The sequence below is a fragment of the Suncus etruscus genome, chromosome 18, assembly GCF_024139225.1.
Source record: "Suncus etruscus isolate mSunEtr1 chromosome 18, mSunEtr1.pri.cur, whole genome shotgun sequence".
NCBI classification, from domain to species: Eukaryota; Metazoa; Chordata; class Mammalia; order Eulipotyphla; family Soricidae; genus Suncus; species Suncus etruscus.
This window is the reverse complement of record NC_064865.1, coordinates 9,994,241-10,016,803: the sequence shown is the minus strand read 5'-3', so window position 1 is coordinate 10,016,803 and position 22,563 is coordinate 9,994,241. Positions and strand designations below refer to the sequence as shown.

Below are 22,563 nucleotides of genomic sequence, written 5' to 3'. Positions count from 1 at the left end.
AAGGAAGGAAGGAAGGAATGAAAGAAAGAAAGAAAGAAAGAAAGAAAGAAAGAAAGAAAGAAAAGAAAAAAGAAAGAAAAGAAAATGTATTTTCATTCTGTTTTGATACTTCCTAAAAGATTTAGCAATCACTCTGAGGCTTTATAGCAATAATATTTTCAGTTATCTCATGGTTGTATTGGAATCATTCAGGATCAGTCATTTTTTGTTGCTGAAGGTGGGCAAAAAGTCACTTTCCAGGTAAGAATTAATGTGAAAGTGAAGCAATGAACATTGAGTTCAGATCTGCCATGTTTTGATAGGTGCTAAGTTCATGCACCTGTGATGTGAGAAGTGTCCTCAGGTCCTTCTGTCCAATTGCTCAGACTCACAAATCCCCTAAGCTCAGTCAGAATCAAATAAAAGGAAAATAACAGGCATGAGCTGAGGTCCAGGTCTCCTGGCCTTGCTTTGACCAGCAACGTACTTGGTGGAGGTAAAAACCAGCAGGCCGGTTATCACAAGTGCCTTCTGGCCAATTCCCATTGGCCTTTTCTCTGGTCACCCAAGGTTGCTTGCACCATCATTTTGAAATGAAAGGCTCTTGAAAGCAGTTTGGTCATTTCTGGCTCTGCCCACTTGGACTTGATCTTCACCATTGCTTAGTGAGTTTCTTGTCCTCATGAACATTATAAAGTTTCCCCAATGCAAGAAACTACAGCTGCCATTTATCCAAAGCTCTTGTGTGCTTGAGCACATTATTACTGAAGCTGTCCTCAGTAAAAATCTCTTTCCTACATAAAAGAAAAATTGTTTTTACTGAGGAAGGTGAAAAAAAAGAAAGAAGAGAGAGAAAGAAAGATGTCACTTTTCTCATTTGTTGTCAATCATCTTGTGTGATAGGTCCAGGACATGTTTACCATTTAAATCCATATCAACTCTTCTTTGTGGTGAGTTTCTCACTCATTCTATTCAATAACTCCCTTTCTTCCTTACATGGGATTCAGTGCTGAGTCTCCACTTAGCTGCATTTCCACCCTGTTTCTGAGCCCACCACTAATTCAGAGGCAAGATCATCATTTGAAAAGATAATTGTGTGAGTTTTTTTTAATATTAAAAGCCAATTTTCTCATACATCGTATGATTTTAAGTGTAACAATTTGTTATGATGCTAAGAGCTTAGAAGACAGTACTATGTGTGGGAAAAAGAGTTCTTTGCAGCAGGTGTTTCTGGATCTTTGAGTTCAGAATACATTTTACAGTGAAGAACTGTGGGCAGGTGACTCTAAAATGAAAGCCCAGAAGTCTACAGGAAGATGGTTTGACTTTTATTGCTTCCTGAATTAATCAATTGTGGCAAGCTTTCAGCAGATGCCAGAGAGACTCAATGGAACTGCCCTGTGCATGTCCAAAGCACAGGGCATGTTACACACATGCACAGGCCACCCTGGTCCTCGGTGCATGTCTGAGAATTTTATCAGCCATGAGAAGGTGCAGGTAAATGGTGAAGTGTTAGATGTGGGTCATATGCTCAAGTACAGGGCCATCCCTCTGGTGACAGAGATGCAAGGGGAACCCACATTTCCAAAACTGAGCAGGTCACCCTTTGAAGGTTGATGCCATTTGCCTGAAATGGGAAGGATGTTCAGACAAAAAACTTCATATATAAGGATATCAATGATGGGCTCAAGATTCAATTCATAAAATAATTTTTATAGATTGAATTTTTGACAGCTAAGAAAGTCACTAAATTTGGTTTTGTAGATGACGCACTGACTGGCAAGGATAACATTTGAGTTTTATGCATCCCCATATTTAGGCATATTTGAAATAAATATTGTTTGGTTTATTTAATAACAAAGCTTTTTCTCAACTTCATTTACTACACACACATCACCCCCCATAGCATCTTTTTTATTTTTTATTTGGGAGCCACATGAGGGTAGCCACACAACTCTTACTCTGACCTTTGTGCTCAGGTACCCACTCTTGCATTGCTCAGGTACAATTGATGTGTGAGAGCAAATCAGGATTGGCTGCTTGCAAAGCAAGTGCCTCATGGTCTGTGGACTTCTACAATCCCCTCCCCATAATATCTTTCATTTGAATTCTTAGCCAATTTTGTGTAACATGGAATATAAGAATATGAGTCCTGCAAGTATGTAGAAATCAAATCTTAATTACATTGGGAGAGCTTGAGCACACAGCACTCATGCGTGATACAATTGTTAATTCATTCCCAGAGTAGGAATTGAATCTGGTGCCTGCCAGTTGCAGATGCGGAGCACATTTCTGAGTGGGGACATTTCTGTTGTCTCTGTTCCAAAATCATGCATCCTAGAGTGGTACCTTTTCCTTCAAATACTATTTGGTTAGGCTTTATTCCTTCCCAAATCACTTCTTAACTACCATTAAACATAAAGTATGCTGAGTACACTTTCTGTGCTGTACAGGAGGGTGATGTCCTATATCTGTCCCTCTCCTTCTGACTCGTGTCACTCTACACAAAGCCCTGCCATGCTCCATATTGTAAATCATGGTACCTGGCATAAAACTAAAAAAAATTGCAAAGTGAAAAAATGCAGTGTAATCCACATGTAAAACTTGACATCTTATATACATGCATTTGAATGTTTAAGTTACTTGATAACTTTTTATTGTGGCAGTGGTGGTGGTGGACACACCTGGTGGTGTTCAAGATATTCCATACTCTGCTCAGGAATCACTCCTGATGGTGTTCGGGGGACCATTTGTGATTCTAGTGATAGAATAAGAGTTGGCCATGTGCAAGGCAAGTGCCTAATTAACCCTATACTCTTTCTCCAGCCCTGTTTTCCACCTTTTTTAGAACCCAAATGAGATTGCTACTTAAGCCTCTGTTTACTTACTTAAATATAAATAATGTTTTTAAGTTTTAAAAGTAATATTTATTTACTTTTTTACAGTTTCTTTATTAGATGTGAGCATGCATAAATATATCAAATGTTTTTATACATACAGATATACATGAATTCATACAAGTTGTGAGAATATTAGAGCATGAAGAGGTCATCTGGGATCAAGTCTAGCCATTGACATCTATAAGTCTTCTGCTCTACAAAATGAACCACATCCCTAACCTCCTCCTTCTCCTGCACTTCTTTTCTCATCTTATATTTTATTCTCTTCTTTTCTTCCTCTTTATTTTCTTCTTTCTCTTCTCCATCTTCTTCCTCTTTCTCCTCCTTTTCTTCTTTCTCCTCCTCCTCCTCTTCTTCTCCTTCTCCTTCTTCTTCTTCTTACTCTTTTCTTGTCATCTTTTTTCTACTTCCTCTTTCTCCTCTTTTCTTCCTCTTCTTCCTCTTCTTGCTCTTCACTTTCTTCCTCCATTTCTTCTTCTTCCCTTTTCTCTTATTACTCTTCTCCTTCCACTTCTTTCTCTTCCTCCTCTTCCTCTTCTCGTTCTTCCTCCAACACATTATTATTCTCTTCCTGGATATCTGGGACTCCAATGATTCCTATGTTGTTTCTGTTGAGTTTTTAAAAGACTTCTATTTTCATCTGTTCATTTTTGAGTAGTTTATTCATTGATCATTTGCTTTAAGGTTCTTTTCCAATCTCTTCTGCTGTGTGGAGTTGTTCTGGATCTCATTCTCTGGCTCACTGACTCCGTCATCAGCTGCTGTTACTCCATTGGAGAGGTTTTTCATTGAGGTTTTCATTTCATCTACTGTGTTTTTCAGACCTGTTATTTCAGTTGGAGATTTCTAAGTTCTATCGTTGGGGTCTGTTCAGCTCAATATATGCTTTCTTTGAGTTTTCTGAGCATCCCCCATATATCTACTCTAAACTCTTTTGCTGAGGGGCTAACTAATTGGTTGGTACTTTTCAGGTCATATCCATTCTCTATGAATGGTGTTGTCCTATGTTGTTTCCCCATTGCCATACTTGTAGTGTGGTTTTTACTACATGCTATGGTGGATGGTGTTCATCGGTTAGAAGATGTGAGGAGAGCTTAACAATTTGAGATTGTTTGTTGGCATCTTCTTGGCTGCCTCATGCAGAAAAGCGGGCAGAGAGCAAGGCAGCAGTCCTTTATAATGGCTCTCTTGTACCCAAACACACGACAGGGATCAGCACCCACTGAATTGGGTGGGGAGAGCTTTTTTGGGTTTGGCCCCTGGAGAGATTATGTTTCCTGGCACCTTCTTGGCTGCCTTGTGCAGAAAAGTCTTGAATGGAAATAATTTCTGCAACCAGGATCATTCTTGAGACCAAAAGAGAACAAGTGAATGAAGGTTTTATCCTAGTGTTTACTTCCCAGATGATACTCAACCTTAGTTCCTTTAATTTTTCCTAATTTATTCAGAAGTCCTTTGTGTTATGAATGATCATCACTGCCATTTTCACTAGCTCCCAGTTTATTGTTACATTTATAGCCACTAGATTGATATTTCCACTGGCTTAATTATTCTCTCTAGAAATTGTAAATTGTCTCATTTGTTGACTAGAAAAAGAGCAAGGAGCTAAGCAAAGACCAATTTTTTCTCCAAAAGAGAAGGTCAGGAAACAGAGCCTCCTTCTCATAGGACAATTTCTTTTGAATTTGCAGTGTGATAAAGTGCTTTGGTGCCTGCAGCTCTGGATCCAATTTTTTCCTGGGTTTCCAATTCCCGCTTTCTCCTAAATTAGACTATTTCTATTGTTAGTAAAAAGAAATCACTGTTTTTCCTTTTTCCCATTGACTTCTCATTATGTGAAGCATTTGGAGAATAAACAAATACTCTTATCGTATTTGCACATTTCAGTTTGCAGAAAAAAAAAAAAAAAGCCTTCCTGCTGTGTAGATAGTATTTGTCTTTCCTTCTACCTAGCTGTTAAAAGTGGAAAACTTGATGAGGGATGTACTTTTAGTGTAAGCACAGCTATAACACCTTGGGGACAGGTAGGAAAAATGATTATTTTGCATTTTGGTGCCGCAGTTCCATAAGTGAGACAAAGATGTTGTCATGGCTGACCTAAGATGGTCCCCCAGAGTTCCATAGGGTCCCATATGGTCCCTCTAGCCAGGATCAATTTCTGAGTGCAGAGCCAGGATTAATCACTGCGTGTCACCTGGTGTGGCCCAAAACAAAACAAAAAAACCCAAAAGTATAGTGAATAAATACTACTTTTGTTCATCTGCATTCATATTTTTTTGTCATGTTTTTCTGAAAAATAACATCTGGAAAGAAAAGGATTGAAATAAAATAAACCACTTTGTGATGCTGTCATCTCACAGACATAAGAGAAAAGGCTCTATGGCTGATCAAAAATATATTACATTTAGATGTTTTCATTTCTTATGTTGCATTTATAATATATAAGAACAGAAAATCACTTTAAGGAAGAGAATAAAATATTTTAAAAATATACTTTTAATAGCATTTTGAAATTTAATTTTAGTTTAGATAACATAATATTATAATATAATACACAAGGAAAATTGAGAAGACACTGTGCCTCTGTTCTAGTGACACATGTGCAATATACATATACTTCTACTAACTTTTATTGGGGTGCAACTACAAAACTCTTGTGTATGACTTCTCAATCAAACATATAATCAGTGTACTTAAGACCACCAAAATGAAATTGCACATTTTATAGTTGGAGGAATGAAATATAGATCCTAGGTCCTAGAAAAGTTTTTTACTTTATTAAAGCACCATGATTTTCAAAGTTATTTCTAGTCAAGTTTCAGACATACAGTGTTTCAGCACTGTTCCCATCACTAAAGTCAACCTCCCTTAATCAGTGTCTCCAGGGTCCCTTCCATAACTCCCCACACCCAGCCTGCATCCTAATAGGAAATTTTACAAGTTTGGTCGTTAAAGTTTGGGTCTCATTATTTCAGTGTTGTTGACCCTGTGGTTTGGATGTTTATTGCTGTCCTTCCTTAATACCGCCCATGTACCCAAATCCCTTTGACCCTCCACCCTCATTTGTCTCTTCTTCCCACTCCACTCCACATGATTTTCTCCCCTTCTATTCCCTATATTATAGGGCCAAGAGTGATCTAGGCAACCCTCTCCCTTAAACCATTTTCTTATCAGTTAATCTAAATACCACAGAAAAGTGTTTTTCCTGTATTTATGCTTCTTCTGGCTGGCTTCATTTAACATAAGATCTAAGTGCATGATTGCATCATCTCTTACAGCTTTGTATTTCCACTGTGTAGTTCTCGATTCATCTCATCTTTGTCTTCATCTTTCAAGTTGCCCTAACAAAAGTCCAGTGACTTGGCAGCATGTTTGTAGACAATAGTTGTTTCTGTCACATAGCTCTGGTGACTGAGTCCAAAAATAAAGTAGCAACAGATAAAATACCCCATCTAGACCTGTGTGGGGAAAATGACTTTTGCTGCAGAATCTAATACTTTAAAAGTGGGTCTTTTGTTTGTTTGTTTTTGTCTTATTTGTTGTTGTTTGCTTTTGAGCCACACCTAGCGGTGCTTATTTAATCCTGGCTCTATGCTCAGGAACCATTCCTAGAAGACTCTGAGGTGCTGGGGATTGTACCTGGTTGACTGCTTGCAAGACAGATGCCCTACTCACTGTGCTATCACTCTGATCCCGAGATCTATTTTTAAAACACAGCTATATTTTGAGTGGGGTTCTTCAGTATCTATATAAATATAATCTGAGTTAATGGATAGTAATAGGTTTGATTGTAGTTCTGACTCATATTATACTAAAACTGAAAATTTAATGACACACTTACTCTAAACATTCTCTTAGGGGCCTGTGAGATGGCCCAAAAGGCAGAGCATATGCTTTGCACTTTGGAGACATGGATTTGATCTCCATCACTACTCAGGTTGGCCCCTCCAAAGCACAGCTTGGGAATGAATGACCTCTGACTATTGAGAGGTAATGACACCAGAACACCACTGGACATAACCCCAAAGCTAAGTAAATAAATGCGGAAACAAGCCAACATCTTTTTAACATGCCTGTGCTGGTTCGCAGATGTATCACCAAATCCGACATTCGGAGTGTATCTACCGGGTCACCATGGAGAAACTGTCCTACCACAGCATCTGCACAGCTGAGGAGTGGCAGGGCCTCATGCGCTTCACCCTCCCGGACCAGCTCTGCAAGGAGATTGAGCTGTAAGTACCAGCTGCCTGCTGGGCTTCCCAGCATTGCCTTTTCCTATGGTTCAAAGAGAAGCAAGTGCCTCATTCCATGCACAGTCCATGCCCTGCCCTCTGCCCTTGGGAGCAGCTTGTAGACTAATAGGCAGTAAGGCCAACCCTCTCTACCATAGAGCCAACCTAATTCCACCCCCCATGAAATGCAAGCTATCCTCATGTGTCCTATGTACATGTCTTATGGTTCAGAGTGCATTTAACACCAGCTCTTGAAAGCTTCATTTCCAGAGAAATTAGAAGTGGATAAAGTGAAGAATTCAGTACTAATCCATTGAGCCTCCTCATTTAGCTTCCTGATGCCAAGCTAACATGATCATTAATTGATGGAGGTACCTGCAGTGAAATGTGTCCAGTGTAGATGTGAGCATGGGTACAGGGAAAACTAGAAAAGAGTGGTGCAGGGCTGGTGTTTATTTCATAGCTAAGAACAGAAAAAATGTTGAATTGAACAGGGAGTTATTTGACAGAAAGGCCCAAAGATCATGATCAAGCAACCCAAGCATTTCGGGGTTATAAAATAGGACTCTGGAGACATCTTACCTACAATCAGCAATGATGTCAAATCTGTAAAGATCTCACTTACCTTTACTCTGCCTACATCTTCCTTTTATAAACACACACACACACACACACACACACACACACACACTCACACCTGCTAACTACTTCCAGTTTGGCACTGCCTTATTTCCTTATTTGCATCATTTTTTGCTCAGCTGAACTCTTGAAAGGTTTAACATGCCTCAGTTGACATTTTGCCATGTGTATTTAGAACAGATTGTGATATAATAAGGGAGATGAATATAGTCTGTTATCCACAAGCTCTGGCACTGGGTTCCTTAAACCCTTGTCATTTTCTGAGAGATCTGAGTATCCAGGGACTTCCTTTGTAATTTCTGGTCAGTGTCTTCCATTTATCACTGCTTTATAATGAATGATCCCTGAAAGGAGGAGCTAGTGGCCAGAAGAACCAACCATGTGATTAGTTCCAACCAGGAGGGTGTATACTAGTGAGTGAGGTCACACTGTGGCCAGAGACTTTGTCCATCAAACTTGTGTAATGGAAGCTCCTGCCCAGAGCTTCTGGGGAAATGCTTGCAAGACCCTGGTGCAATCTTGAGGGAAGGAAAGTTGAGCCCTCCTAAGGCCCTACTCCCTTTGCAGTTCTTCCCCTTTGACTGTTCCTGAGGAAGCCACTTATCAGAGGTGATCAGAGTGAGTAAAGAATTTCTCTGAGTTCTAGAAACTCCTCTAGCCCATTAATGGACCTGTGACTGGGCTTAGAAAAACTGACAGACTGTAGCTCAGAGGTCAGAGCCACTGGTCTCCGGGACTAGAGTGTGGTGACTTGAACAGGAAGCAGCCTCTTGACTGTGTCCTTGACCCATGGGACCTATGCTAGTTCCTTGAATACCAGAATCCAGTGCCTTTACCCCCACCCCCACCTCAGAGGAGCCTCAGAGAACTGTCTGGTGTGGAAGAGTCCCACATTTACTTGGCAAAGACTGATAGCACAGAAAAATGTGTCTTCTGGTTAGTCTGGTTATCAGGTTGTGACTCAGTAAATGAGGACTAGAGAATACCTTCGAGTATTTATATTATTAAATATTCTAGATTTAAATCGAAGATAGAATATATATATGTATATATATATAATATTTTTTTAAATGGACCAGAGTGATAGCACAGTGGTTAAGGCATTTGCCTCGCATGTGGCTGACACAGGTTTGATCTCTGGCATCCAATATGGGCTCCTGAGCCTGCCAGGAGTAATTTCTGACACAGAGCTAGGAGTAATCCCTGAGTGTCACTGAGGGTGCCCCTCCCCCCAAATAAAACCAGTTTGCTCTGGGGCCAGAGCAATAGCATAGCAGGTAGGGTGTTTGACTTGCATGCAACCAACCTGGCTTCAACCTTCCTCATCCCAGCTGGTCCCCTGAGCACCACCAAGAGTGATTCCTGAGCACAAAGCCAGGAGTAATGCCTGAGAGCTACTGGGTATAGCCAAAACAAATAGACAAACAAAATACATTGCAAGACTAAAAGGCATCTAGCTTGCCAATATCTAATAGCCCTTTATTTGTTCATGTCTGTGGTCCATAGCTCTGTTATGTGTAAATTGTAATTAGGTAATCTGCTAGAGTACAACCAATACAATATTAAATGGTAAAAAACATTCCTGATGAAGTTGACCCATCTAAGCCATGAGTTATTCATCATCTATTTCTCAGCCTTTCTTCTTGCTTTGACAATCTCACAAAAATCATCTTTCACAGAAGGTTGGATGGAAAACTCAGTAGCAGCTGAAACACTTAGTAACTTCCTGGAGGGATTGTGCAGACTCTTGCTGGACAAGAGCCCTGGACACGAGGGAGTCATCGGGCAGAGAAGGAGCCCCATGTGAACTCCCAGTGATATTGTGTGCCCCACTATACCCTCTCAGTACTTTTCTGTGTGATTAGCTCTGTTTCCTGGCATTCTTGTAGTGACTCTGGTTCTATGCATTTCAGGTTTCACTTCGACATTGGTCCCTTTGAAAACATGTGGCCTGGCATCTTCGTCTACATGATTCACCAGTCTTGTGGAAAGTCCTGGTATGATTTCCTGGATCCTGCTTCCAGCCCTCAGTTATGTTGCCCTGCCACCTCATGCCCTTTCACTTTTGCCTCGTACTCTCTTGGTTATGATCCTCTTCAAACAGAACCACACTCGTTATGTTTTCTGAATGGGACTAAAGGGATCGGTGCAGAAGAGATGATACATAGGTTCAGATAATTGCCTTACACATAGACAACCAGGGTTCCATCTTTGACACCACATATAATGCTCTGCCCCAGGGGTGATCTCCAAGTGCAGAGCTAGAGCAGAATCTGGTGTGCTCCCCCATAAAAAACCAAACCAAGAAAAAGGGAGCTATGTGTCCTCCACAATGCATGACTTTTCAAGACTGCTTTAGAGCCACTGAGAGTATGGCTGGGCGGCTCCCAGGTAGGGAACCTATGCATGTGAGGAGGCAGAAGGAGGAAGTAGGGGTAACTGGGGAAAGATGGAGGTACAAGGGACTATAGGAGAGAGTGGGGTGATATGGTGACTGGAGGCAGAATGGAGGTGTTGGGGACTATAGCAGAGTGAAAGTGAAGGTACCTTCTGACTGTGTGACATGAGAAAGGCAATTTACTTGTCAACATAATATCTCACTCTTTTATAATGTTTTTTTTGGATTAAGTACATGGGCCTAATTTCAAGTTTTGAGTTGCATTTTATGTCAGGGTAGATCTAAGAAATTCTAGAAATAATAGATAACAGTTCACTATTCATTACTTATTAAGTTAGGGTGCTTTTTTTTGCTGAGAATCATTCCTCTTTAACACTGACCTCTCTTAAAATTTTTATTGTTTTATAAATAAATTCCTATTTTTTTCTTTAGTATGTTTCTCATGCAGTCAATACACTTTCTGACTCTTTTCGTTTGGATTCATTAAATGGCTTATTCGAGGCTCAGAGTTTCCCTACAATTTGATTTTCTCTACTCTCTCTTTGTACCTCCATCTACCCTGTAATAAACTTAATTCTGATGATGCACCCGAAGTTAGATTAAATTCTTACAGAATTTTCAGTTGGGTGACTAAAGTGGTCTGTCTTAAATAGTTTAAGGTCATTGAAAGTTTTTAATGAGGCCATATTCAGGGGCATATTTGCATTGTTTTTTCTGAACCCTTGTTTTGAGTATGGGGTAATTCACTATGCCCAGTGCTGTAGAGCGGCCTCCTCTTGTGGGCACTCAGGGGCTATATAGTGCTGGGTCTTTGACCCTGAACCCACACACAGAGACTGTGATTTAAGCCTGGGAACTTGTATGTTTGGCCTTGAACTCTAATCTATATGCTCCCAAAGGGAGATCCCAGTTGCTTCATTGGGGGCACATTTGTTTCAAGCCAGCCTTGAAACAGCCTTGAAATCGTTGCAAGGCTTCAATAACACTATTCTAAACACTACAGGCTTGTGGTCTGAGCTGAGATTTCAGAATTTGGCTGTGTTCCCTGCCTGTCTATTTCCAACCTAACAGGGAAGCCTTGTGGGTTTGCTCTGAAGTGAATGAGGTTCTCAAAGCACCCTCCTGTGTACATCTTGCGACTGGGGAGTAGGATGTGCTCTTCAGGGGGCACGGCAACTTCTGTGCCTTTGAGTAGGACACTGTGGCCATCCTTTGGGAACTACAGATGTAGACAGATAGACAGTGGCAGTATAGATAAGCTGTGGTGGGTGTAGACAGACAGTCACAGGTGCTGGCAGGTGATGGAACTGACAGAAAGCTGGCTCAGATGCTGGGAGTGTCATCCTGAGCTCATTGGAGAGGCGAACAGAGATGTAGACCCTGCGCCCATGCTATTAATGGACCCTTCATCCTTGTTGACTCTGCTGAGATGTGGGCCCTACACCTTGCATCTCTGCTGAGGTGTGTCTCCCGGCAGCTTTGACCTGGAGAAGCTGTGCCGCTTCATCATGTCGGTGAAGAAGAACTACAGACGGGTCCCCTACCACAACTGGAAGCATGCGGTCACAGTGGCACACTGCATGTACACCATTCTGCAGAGCAGTCACGATCTCTTCTCTGACCTTGAGGTGGGTCCCGGGGGAGACCAAGGAAGAGATCTAACCTGCCCAGCCCAGCTCTTGCTCAGGTTCCTGGGAACCAGCATCACAGATGCTGAAGCACCTCGGACTCAGGACAGTGCAGTAGGGTGGCCCCCAGGGGATCCTTCCAGGTCTTCTCTACATCAAACTTGCCTACCCCAGCCCTGCCTTCCTGTCTCCCCAACCATCCTGTGTCTGATAGTTTTGGCTGCTCCATCCCACCAAAATGGTTTCCAACTGAAAACAAGTCAACAGGGGCTTCATCTAGCTGATGACCAGCTTATTCACAAATACCAGATAATTTCCTTCCTTTCCATATTACTAATTGGGAGCCATTCCATTCCTATAACCCTGAATGTTTCAGACTTCCAGTACTTTCTCTATTCAGTTTTATTTAAGAGAGCAACCCCATTATCTTTCTTTGCCTAATTTTGCTTGTGACTTTAAAAATCACGAGTTTTATTTTAAAATGGTATTCAAATTTATATCCAAAAGTGAACAATAAATTTTTTGCTACATATTATCCCAGTTAATCTCTATTTCTAGAATTTTATATATATGCATATATATTTAAATATACACATTTATACTTTTCATGATAAATAACCCCCAGATAACCTGGTTATTTTGAAATTTGTTTTATAAAAATGATGTTTACTGTCAAACAGAGCTAAGTGATGGGGCCAGAAAGCTGTGATCCAGTGCTCTGTGGAACAACTGTGCTCCAGGAAATGTGTGCTTTGGGGAATGAACATCTTTACTCTGGGGAACACATATGCTTCTGGAGACACAAATTCTTTAGGAAACATATATACCTGGGAACACATATGCTCTTATATTGAACATATGTTCAGGGAACATGTGTGTTCTGGGGAACACATGTGCTCTGGGAGCATGTAGGTTCTGGGAACACTTTTGATCTGGGTCGCATGAGTGCTCTGGGGAACACATGTGTTCTGGGGAATACATATGCTCCAGAAACACGATGCTCTAATCCCACAGAGAAAAGGCCTGCTCATTGCCTGCCTGTGCCATGACCTGGATCATCGAGGCTTCAGCAACACCTACCTGCAGAAATTCGACCACCCGCTGGCTGCCCTCTACTCCACATCCACCATGGAGCAGCACCACTTTTCACAGACTGTGTCAATCCTGCAGGTTAGTCTCTCGAGGAAGAAGTGCCAGGCCTGCAGGAACTGTGTGGGCCACCATGTCCTGTACCCATGGGACTTATGGGATGGGCCCATGGCATGAGACTCGAGCCCAAGTGTCCCAGCCCAAGCATCTCTCACCCAATGCAGGAGATTCCAGAGTTGGACAAGGTCCTGAACCAGTCAATTAAACCCCAAGAGTTAGGGCAGCAGAAGGAAGTGTTTTGGGGGTACTTGTATCTTTTGCTTTCCTCTTGCATTTTCTTACTCAGTTACCTTTAAAATATTCCCAGTGATGGATCTTTTTCATGCATCCCATGTAGACCTTTCCATACTCTGAGCCTTCCCAGACTCTTCCAGAAGACATGATGTGTCTGACTTTACAAAGAGCTTAGCTCCTTCCTCTCACCATCAGCCTCTCTGAGCTGAATGTAAGATTCTGATTTGGGGGATCACAAGTGGTCCCTGCTGTGTAGTCAGGCACTCTGTGCCAGCACTGGATTCTTCTCATCCTTCTCAGTCTTCCCAACACACTCCTTCCTCATCCAACTTCTCACTTTTCAGTCAAGCTCAGGTGCCCCATTCACAGGATCCTTTCAGGGACTCCTTCTAGGGTTTACTGAATCTCTCACATGGATACACACTCAATGTTTCATTGTGTGCTGGGGCATGTTTGTGTGTATGTCTCATGAGGACAACACATTTCTTTTTTTCCTTATTCTCTTAAAACACAGAGCCTTCTGTTTTATTTGAAATTTCAGCTTCCAGCCTATTTTTAAATATAATTTTTATTTTGATCATAGTGGCTTACATATTGTTGACAATAATATTTTAGGTACATATTTACATAAAATCAGGGGGATTCCCATCACCGATTTGTCCTCCCTACACCACCGTTTTCGTCCTACCTCTCATATCCTCCTCCCTCACCCCCGGGGATGCTAGAATATGTGGTCCCCTCTGTACCTAGCTTATTACTTAGTAGTCTTGGTCTTGGTGCCTCCCTTATTTCCCCCTCTAACTGGGAGGCAGGAATAGATAGTTCAAGTTATGTGGTTTTGTTTGAAGAAGAGAAAAGTAATAAACTGGGGTAAAAGTCTAATACGCCGAAAATGAGCATAATCCTTCTAGAGGCTCTCATCATTTGGTTTGAGAGACAAAGGAGAAAAAGAAGGTGAAACACCCCAACAGTACAAAAATAAGTGTCAAATATCCAGTGAGCACTCCAACAATAACGATAAGCAGCACAAAAAAAGCCATGGTTTTGAGACAAAAAACATGGCAGAGCACATAAAGAAAGAAAAGAAGAAAAAAAAATAAATATAAATGGGGACAACAACTTCAATAACCACACCAAAACAAAGAAATCAACAAAAAGTAGTTAGGTAAATAAAAATAAAAAATAATAATGAAAAATAAAGATAAAAAATAATATATAAAAAATACAAAATGTTTTGTGCTTTTTGTCTTTTTTTTCCCTCCTGCACTGGCACAGTAAATATTGGGGTCATTCTTAAAGGAATTCACTTGGCCTAAGAGATATGGGGTTTCTCCATCCTTGGAGTATATTGTCATGGGATTAACTATAGACTCCGCTCAGGTTCATTTACTCTCCCGGTGGTGCTTTTGTGGTGTTTGGAAGACTTCTGCTCCATCCTGGGTGATAAAATCAGACCTCTGTATCTAGAGATCTCAGTCCAGGAGTCCAGGAGTCCAGGAGTGGGACTTATGATGAAGTCTTTCTTTGTGGTTCTAGAAGTTCTGTTCCCTCAGTGTCATTTTAATCCATCTTCTGTGGTTGGTGGTCTTGGTCTTTGCACTGATCCTAGGATGAAACCTAGGATAGCGTCTTTCATTGTGTTTCCAGAAGCCCCATTCCGTTGCAATAGTCTCTTCCAGACCTTTGGAACTGAGGATGATGGTTGTTGTGCAGGTCGTAGTTCAAACCCTAGACTAGGGCTTTTTTATTGGTTCCAAGATATATACAGTCCGGTCATGATTCTAGCAGCCAGTCATCTGTAAATCGCAATCTTGGCTTTTGGACTGACCAAAGGGTGACAAGTCTTCTGATTTTGTCTTATTGTTAGCTGGTGAGGTAGGATAACCTACTCTTAGGTCAAGTTGCTCCCATTTTCCTCGTCAGGATATCATATTAGAGCTGGCACTTGTTGGTGGCCCAGCAATATTAAGGATGTCCCAGATGGGATTTGTTTCCTGTAGCTGTTGGTGAAGAACTGTGTTGATTCTATGTCTGGGATCCAGGGTTCAAGGCTGGATGGATGGTGTCTAATCACCTGAGGTCTAAGTTGAGTCCACGTGACATATTTTCAAGGTGGGAGATATCCCTGTATTGTAAACAAGTATGAGTTCTTACCCCTAGTAGATAAGAGCTCTTTTTTATATGTAAGATTTCCCCTTTTTTTAGTGTGCCTTTGCAGGGAGAAATGGTGCTACATTATATTGTCAGTGCATTTGGAGGTGGACAGAGAAGAAAACAGAAACAGGTCACACACCCAAAAAAGATAAAAATAGGAATAAAAATATATGTGCTCACATATGTATATGTATATATATATATATATATTAAAAATGAATTAACAAAGTAATTAAAGGAACAAAGTGATGCAAGAGACTACCTTACTTTTGGGTAAAAGCAGGTAAAGAGGTGGTGTAATACAGGTCTTATACTTATGTTGGAGGTATAGGTTTCCCCATTGTCTTTTGGGATTTTCTTGTGGTGTGTGGGTTCCCAGGCACCTTTCCATCACTACCCCTGACCTTCTTGAGATTGGTAAAAGTTTGCGGCAGGGAGGTCTTGGAAGAGTTCTTGCATTGGGGATACTTTTAGAGCTAAGTCCGGTTTCAAGTAACAGTCCACGTTAGGGGGAGTTGGTAGGGAGGGCCGCACAGCATGAGTCCGCAGGGGAGTTGGTTGCCTTTTCTTGCAGGGGGCGAGGTGTGGATTTGACTGGGTGTCCCTTCGCTTGGGTTCTGGGTACTGGTTCTTTGAGGTAGGAGGTCAGTCTTGATGCCCAATGGATTAAGAACTGAGGGTGAAGAGTTTTAATACAGTGGGAGGTCTGGATGGGATTGAGGGGTGAAGGGATAGTTGGATTTCCAATGGGGGGAAAGGGGAAAGTATATGGAAGGGGTAGGAAAGAAGAAAAGAGAAAATACATTAGAAAGAAAGGGAGAAGAGGAAAGAAAAAAGGAAAAGAAAGGAATAGAAAAGAAAAGAAAGTAGTGAGAAGAGAGGAGAAAATAGCAAGGGAATGCTAGTTTACTTGAATGTGTTCGATGAGTAGGGCCTGTAGTATAAGTCTGTAAGTCACAGTTGCTGCTTCGGTGGTCTGACTGGTCACGTACTGGGTATGGTATCTCGTGTGACTGAGCCCCGAGATGCCATCTTATTTGAGGACAACACATTTCTTTCTTCACTTCTGTACCCCTAGGCTCTGTGGCCACTAATGAGGATTTTTTTGAAGGGAGAAGAGGCAAGTCTGACAGAATTTAGTGACTTCTAAAGCTCAGTGTGCAGTATTTAGAAACCAGAAGCTAGCTTTTTCCTCCTCCTCCTCCTCCTCCTCCATCTTCTTCTTCTTCTTCTTTTCTTCTTCTTCTTCATCTTCTTCCTCATCTTCATCTTCTTCATCTTCTTCATCTCTTTTTTCTTCTTCTTAATCTTCATCTTCTTCATCTTCTTCTTTTCTTCTTCATCTTCATCTTCTTCCTCATCTTCATCTTCTTCATCTCTTTTTTCTTCTTCTTAATCTTCATCTTCTTCATCTTCTTCTTCTTCTTAATCTTCATCTTCTTCATCTTCTTCTTCTTCTTCTTTTTCTTCTTCTTCTTCTTCTTCTTCTTCTTCTTCTTCTTCTTCTTCTTCTTCTTCTTCTTCTTCTTCTTCTTCTTCTTCTTCTTCATTTTTTTTGCAGGAAGGCAAATAACTGTGTCCCCTGGGACAGAGGGTTTGGGAATTCAGCCTGGAAATTAAGTAGATGTTTTTTAATTAAAAAACATTAAGGAGAAATTAAGAAAAATTAAGGAGATGTTTCTTTGGAAGGCAGAGCTCTTGGGAAAGGGTCCCCATATGTAGATGTTGTTGAGACAGCCACTATGTGGGACTCTTTCTTTCACCCTCTGTGACTCTCCTGTTTTCAGTGATTCAAAGTCCAACTGTTACAGAGTGAATCTGTTAGCAATGGTTGTTCGCCATGGCTATTGATCCCACATGAGCTTTAAAAATCTGTCAAATTGTTAGAAGTTATTTTCTATATCCAACATCTTGGGTCTCCTGACATTTTTCATTACTTTTTATAGCAGTAACATTTCAGTAGCAATTAAAGCATTTTCCAAGTCATCTGCCATCTCTAGAACGAGGTGTAATTTCGTCAGTGGTAACAACAACACAGCTTTCTCTATTGAGCTCAATACTCAGAGACAAGCTGACTTGTTCCAGTCCTCCCAGTAGATGGGCTCTCAATCTATTTGTCCTTCAGTTCATTCACGACTGTTTGTTTCTCCCCTTTCCATGAATTTAGTTAGTGAAGGCTAGCTGTTGGTCCTGTCCACATATATTCAGTTCATTGTTAACTAGGAATTTTTTTGGAAACCAGAATCTTTAGAGCTTTTCAGTTATTATTACACTGACTTGTTACAGTGGCCATTGAGATAGGCTATTACTTTACTTTTACAAAGTAAGTCAAGCCTTCCAGGAACAGTGAGTCAGTCTTTTGGGCCATATATAGTAAGTGACACAATGAGAGTGAAACCTAGAATTTTTGTCTCCAAGTCCCAGGATTTTGGGACAAGAGAATGTGGGGATTAGAGCACATGGCTTTGCATGTAGCTGACCCTAGATCAGTCCTGGCGCTCAATGGTTGCCCAAGCATAGCCAGGTTCCCCTCAAGTCCTCATTGTATATATAGATCTGTTAAGTATGAATGGTAGAGGGAATCTTTGAAGGTTAAAAGCATGGTTCACAAGAAGCCTCATATTCTCCATGCAATGAGAAGGGATGCCAGAATAAGGTACTTTGTTTTGTTACTTAATGTTTTCAAGTTTTTAATGTTTCATCAGCCAATAAATCTACCTATGGCAAGAGAAAAACAATGAAAAATCAACTTTGCCTAGGACATTATTGATTAGTAGTAAAATTACTTTAAAAAATTTCACAAGGGATTGGAGAAAAATTTCACAAACTGAAGGCAATGTGTGAACCCAGTTTGATCCCAGTTAGTAAGCAACAACTTAACAGTTCTCAGAAAAATGAACGTGAGAAGGTTTTTAAGAAACTCCCATGCAGAAGAGGTATACTAGGCTGAGGTGATCCAAATATTTTGAATATTTGTCTTTTTTTTCCTTTTATGATATGAACATGTATTTTTGTTCATATTCTTTTAAGATTTTTTAAATTAATTTATTTAAAGAAAAAGCATGATATAGTTGACATGAGTGGTAATCTACTGTGTCTCGTCTTTCAGGGCATTTCACACTGAAAGCAGGCCCAGAATTCATTCCCATTTTAGCGACTGTGCACTTTATTACATTTGATTTCTTCATATGCCTAATGCACCTTCATTTTGAGATTGCGAAAATTTAATTATAGGCTTTAAAAATTGAGGTGACTATTCCATAGACTCATTGAAGTAGATAATAGTATAGTTAATTAAGCCCATTTATGTTTAGTATCACCTAAACAGTAAAAAAAGATTTCAGTCTAAGAGGGAAAGTTTGTCACTAAAAAGTTCTGCATTTAGGGGCCAGAGAGATAGCATGGAGGTAAGGCATTTGCCTTTCATGCAGAAGGTCATTGGTTTCAATCCCGGCATCCCATATGGTCCCCTGAGCCTGCCAGGTGCGATTTCTGAGCATGGAGCCAGGAGTAACCCCTGAGCACTGCCAGGTGTGACCCAAAAACCAAAAAAAAAAAAAAAAAATTCTGCATTTTCCCAATCTTCCAATTACTCACTAGAAATATTCTTTAAATGAGGTCAATTACATTTAAATCACTAGTTTTATAGCAGTGAATGATGGCTCTAGTTTTTGTTTTGTTTTGTTTTGTTTTTGTTTTTGGGTCACACCCAGTGACATTCAGGGTTAATTCTGGCTATCTACTCAGAAATTGCTCCTGGCAGACTCAGGGACCATATGGGATGCTGGGATTCAAACCAGCATCCGTCCTAGGTCGGCAGCTTGCAAGGCAAATGCCTTACCGTTGTGTTCTCTCTGGCCTTGGCTCTGTAATTTTAACTGCTTAACTGTTGACTTTATGGATGGATGAAACAGAGAGAGAGAGAGAGAGAGAGAGAGAGAGAGAGAGAGAGAGAGAGAGAGAGAGAGAGAGAAACACTGGCTTCATAAATCATTTTGAACTATTACTTTGCTTTCCCCAAATCTGTTCCTAGGGTATTACATCCTTTGGCCAACTGTGTTGGTGCCTAGTCATTAGAAGAATCGATAGTGCCAAGTTTGGGTATGTCCTTTCCTTCCTTTCCCTCTGTGATGTGATGTCTGTGTTCTGTCCCATAGCTGGAAGGCCACAACATCTTCTCAAGCCTGAGTTCCAGTGAGTATGAGCAAGTTCTTGAGATTATCCGCAAAGCCATCATCGCCACAGACCTTGCTCTGTACTTCGGGAACAGGAAGCAACTCGAGGAGATGTACCTGACAGGATCGCTCAATCTTAACAATCAGTCACATAGGTAAGAATCATCAGCAGAGGATCTATGGAGGGTTGCCTGGAATGAAAGTTTAGTTAAAGAAGGACATTTCAAAGAGAAAATTATGTACATCTTATGTTTGCTATGAAAATATTTTTTCAAGGAATTGTGATTTTTTTAACTAAACTGCTGATAATGTATTGCAAGGATGATCAGAATAAGAATTGGAATTTGTTACTTTATTAATTTTTTTTACATTTTGGAGCCACATCTGGCTGTGCTCAGAGCTTACGTATGGTTCTGGACTCAGGGATCACTCCTGGATGAGTTTTGAGGTCTACATGGGTATCAGGGATTAAACCAGGGTTGGCTAAATGCAAGGCAAACACCTTGTCATTGTGCTATCTCTTCTGCCCTGGTTCCGGGTGTTTCTGAAAGGAACTCTTTGACCTGGAGACTGATATTGGGATTTATCACAGTCCAGGTTATAGCCATTGGTCTTACACTCAAAATAGAATGTTGAATGTGGTTAGTCTGCACAGTCAGGCCCAATGGAAACCACAAGATGGACAGAGTGTATTTTGTGGAAAAAAGTATGAGATTTCTACAAGCATTTAGTGTGCTGAGTCCTCTGTGGAGAAGATCAGGCTCTCTGGTGGAGTATCCAGACCTGGGTCAGCAACATTCATGGAGAGAGAGAGAGAGAGGAGAGAGAAGTGAAGAGAGAAGGAGAGGGAGACAGAAACAGAGAGAGAGATAGAGAGTCCAACCTTTGGAACACCAGGCTCAGCATTCCAGCTGACCTAGTTTCCCTCTAATATATACATATGTATATATTATGATTCTGGACTAGCCAGGCTGAAATTGTGTCTAGTCCTTGTGCTAAGGCACTTTGCATCTCTCCTCTGTGATCTGTTCAATACTAATCTTCCTCCTTGGAAGAAGAAAGAATCTCTCCTTCCAAGTTCTTAGAGTTAAGGTAGGTACGCCAAATATGCAACATTAGATTCCCATGTGTGGGGTTTGTGTGTGTGTGTGTGTGTGTGTGTGTGATTTTTTTAAAAGAAAATTTTAATTTAATAATTATGAAGTACAGTTCCAAAATTGTTTATGATTGAGATTCAGTCATACAACATCCATTATATTCACTAGTGTATAGTTCCCTCCACCAATGTCCTTGCATCCCTTCCCCCTTTCTTGTGGCGGACATTTTTTCTTCTCTGTATCTCTCTTCTTTTTTTTTTTCTTTTAGAAGAGGCATCATGCATATCACTTTCCCTCCTTTCTGTACACAGTTCTTGTCCAGAGTGGTCATTTCTAACTTTCATTATCATGATAGTTCTTTATGTTTGTTTATGTTTGTAGCTGTGTGAGGAAGATTGGTTCTCTCTGCTGTATGTGTGGTGTACACTGATGCCTCTGCCTTTGAGCAGATAGCTGTTGATTCTGAGTAACTTCACACTGGCAGAGTCTGATCTCATGGCCTTGAAACTCCTGCAACTTGGGGAAACAGAGGAAAGATTTTATAAGTTGAAACATGGCAGAGTGGTAGAGACCCTTTCACAGGTGTGTGTGGGTGTGAGTGGCCAATGCAGACCCTGAGTGTCCCTGAGTGCCTTCTATGCTTCACCCTCACACATGCCCATTTTTTCTGACCTGTGAGGGATTTGCTGGTCCCATACCATGTGTCTCTGCCATAAAAGCCCATTAGTGGTTCTTGTTGCCGTATTTGTCCACGGCAATTTATTTTTCCTGATAGGAAAGGGTGTGACTAGCAAACATTTTATTGATTCAAATAAGATCCTTTTTGACTGGGACTCATTTGAACACATAATTTAGGTCATAAATGTCCTGGAACTAGCATGTTGTTTTGGGAGAAAACCTCTGCTCCAAGGGGCCATCGCTGGCAGTGCTTGGAAGATTGGAAGATTGCTGTGCTGAGGGTCCAGGCTGACCTGTAAATTTACAGAAAAATCACCCTGTAAAATAAAAATATTCATGAGTGGTGAGGCACCATGTTTCTAACCCTTAGGTAGACGGGTCTGATGAATCGGGTAGTGGCAGAGAAATAATACACCAGGCAGTTAGGATCAGAGTCATTCTGCTTTTTACTTCATGGCCTATTTCTGCCATGTGCTGCCCCACTGCCCGCAAAAAGCAAGAATTGGTCTCTTTATTTAAACCAACTCCCAATACCAGAAGGGGAAAGGTCAAGTAAGAAAAAGTAATAATCCAGTAGATTTTTGCATATCAAAGGAAGAGGTTACTGGGAAAAGGAATGTGGTGGAACACCTTTGTTTAGGGTTTTAGCTAGGAATTATAACTCTGTACTCAGGAATCACTCCTGGCAGACTTGGGGGCCCATATTGGATGCTGAGGGTTGAATCTGGGTTGTCCATGTTCAAGGCAAACATCCTACTACCTGCTTTGCTGTTGCTCTGGCTCTTGTTTGTTTTTTTCAAATTCTTTATTGTCCTTTTCATTCATTCTTTTTTTTTTTTTTTTTTTTGAGGGGGCACAACTGGTGATGCTCAGAGGTTACTCCTGGCTATGTGCTCAGAAATCGCTCCTGGCTTAGGGGACCATATGGGATGCCAGGGATCAAACTGAGGTCTGTCCTGGGTTAGACACGTGCAAGGCAAACACCCTATCACTGAGTTATTGCTCCGGCCTCTTTTTTCCATTTGTTTTTTGTGAGAATGGGGGTTGCCCATTGATGCTCAGGGGATCAATGTCCACTCTTATTGATGCTCAAACACTGGACCAGCATGTCAGTGCCAGCTGGTCAAAGTATCAGTACTGAGGTGGTGGTGTTCAGGACTTGTGTGCCAAGGACCTGGCCTGGCAATTCTTAGAAGCTTACAAGTTTACATTTTAGTGTTTATTTTTATAAATTTAATTTTCAGAGTTCTGTTTTCACGTAGTTTTTTTGAAGGAACATACACACTTTGTGGGATTACAT

The 22,563-nt window shown here is 40.9% G+C and overlaps 1 protein-coding gene across 1 annotated transcript in view; it reads left to right on the top strand.

Moving 5' to 3' along the window:
• LOC125996554 (cAMP and cAMP-inhibited cGMP 3',5'-cyclic phosphodiesterase 10A) overlaps positions 1-22,563 on the top strand; it is a 238,348-nt gene that overhangs the window by 193,440 nt on the left and 22,345 nt on the right. The window contains exons 14-18 of the mRNA XM_049765489.1: positions 6,969-7,111; positions 9,664-9,747; positions 11,626-11,776; positions 12,791-12,946; positions 19,471-19,643. Coding sequence (XP_049621446.1) covers positions 6,969-7,111; positions 9,664-9,747; positions 11,626-11,776; positions 12,791-12,946; positions 19,471-19,643 — 707 coding nt within the window. The remainder of the gene's footprint in view (positions 1-6,968; positions 7,112-9,663; positions 9,748-11,625; positions 11,777-12,790; positions 12,947-19,470; positions 19,644-22,563) is intronic.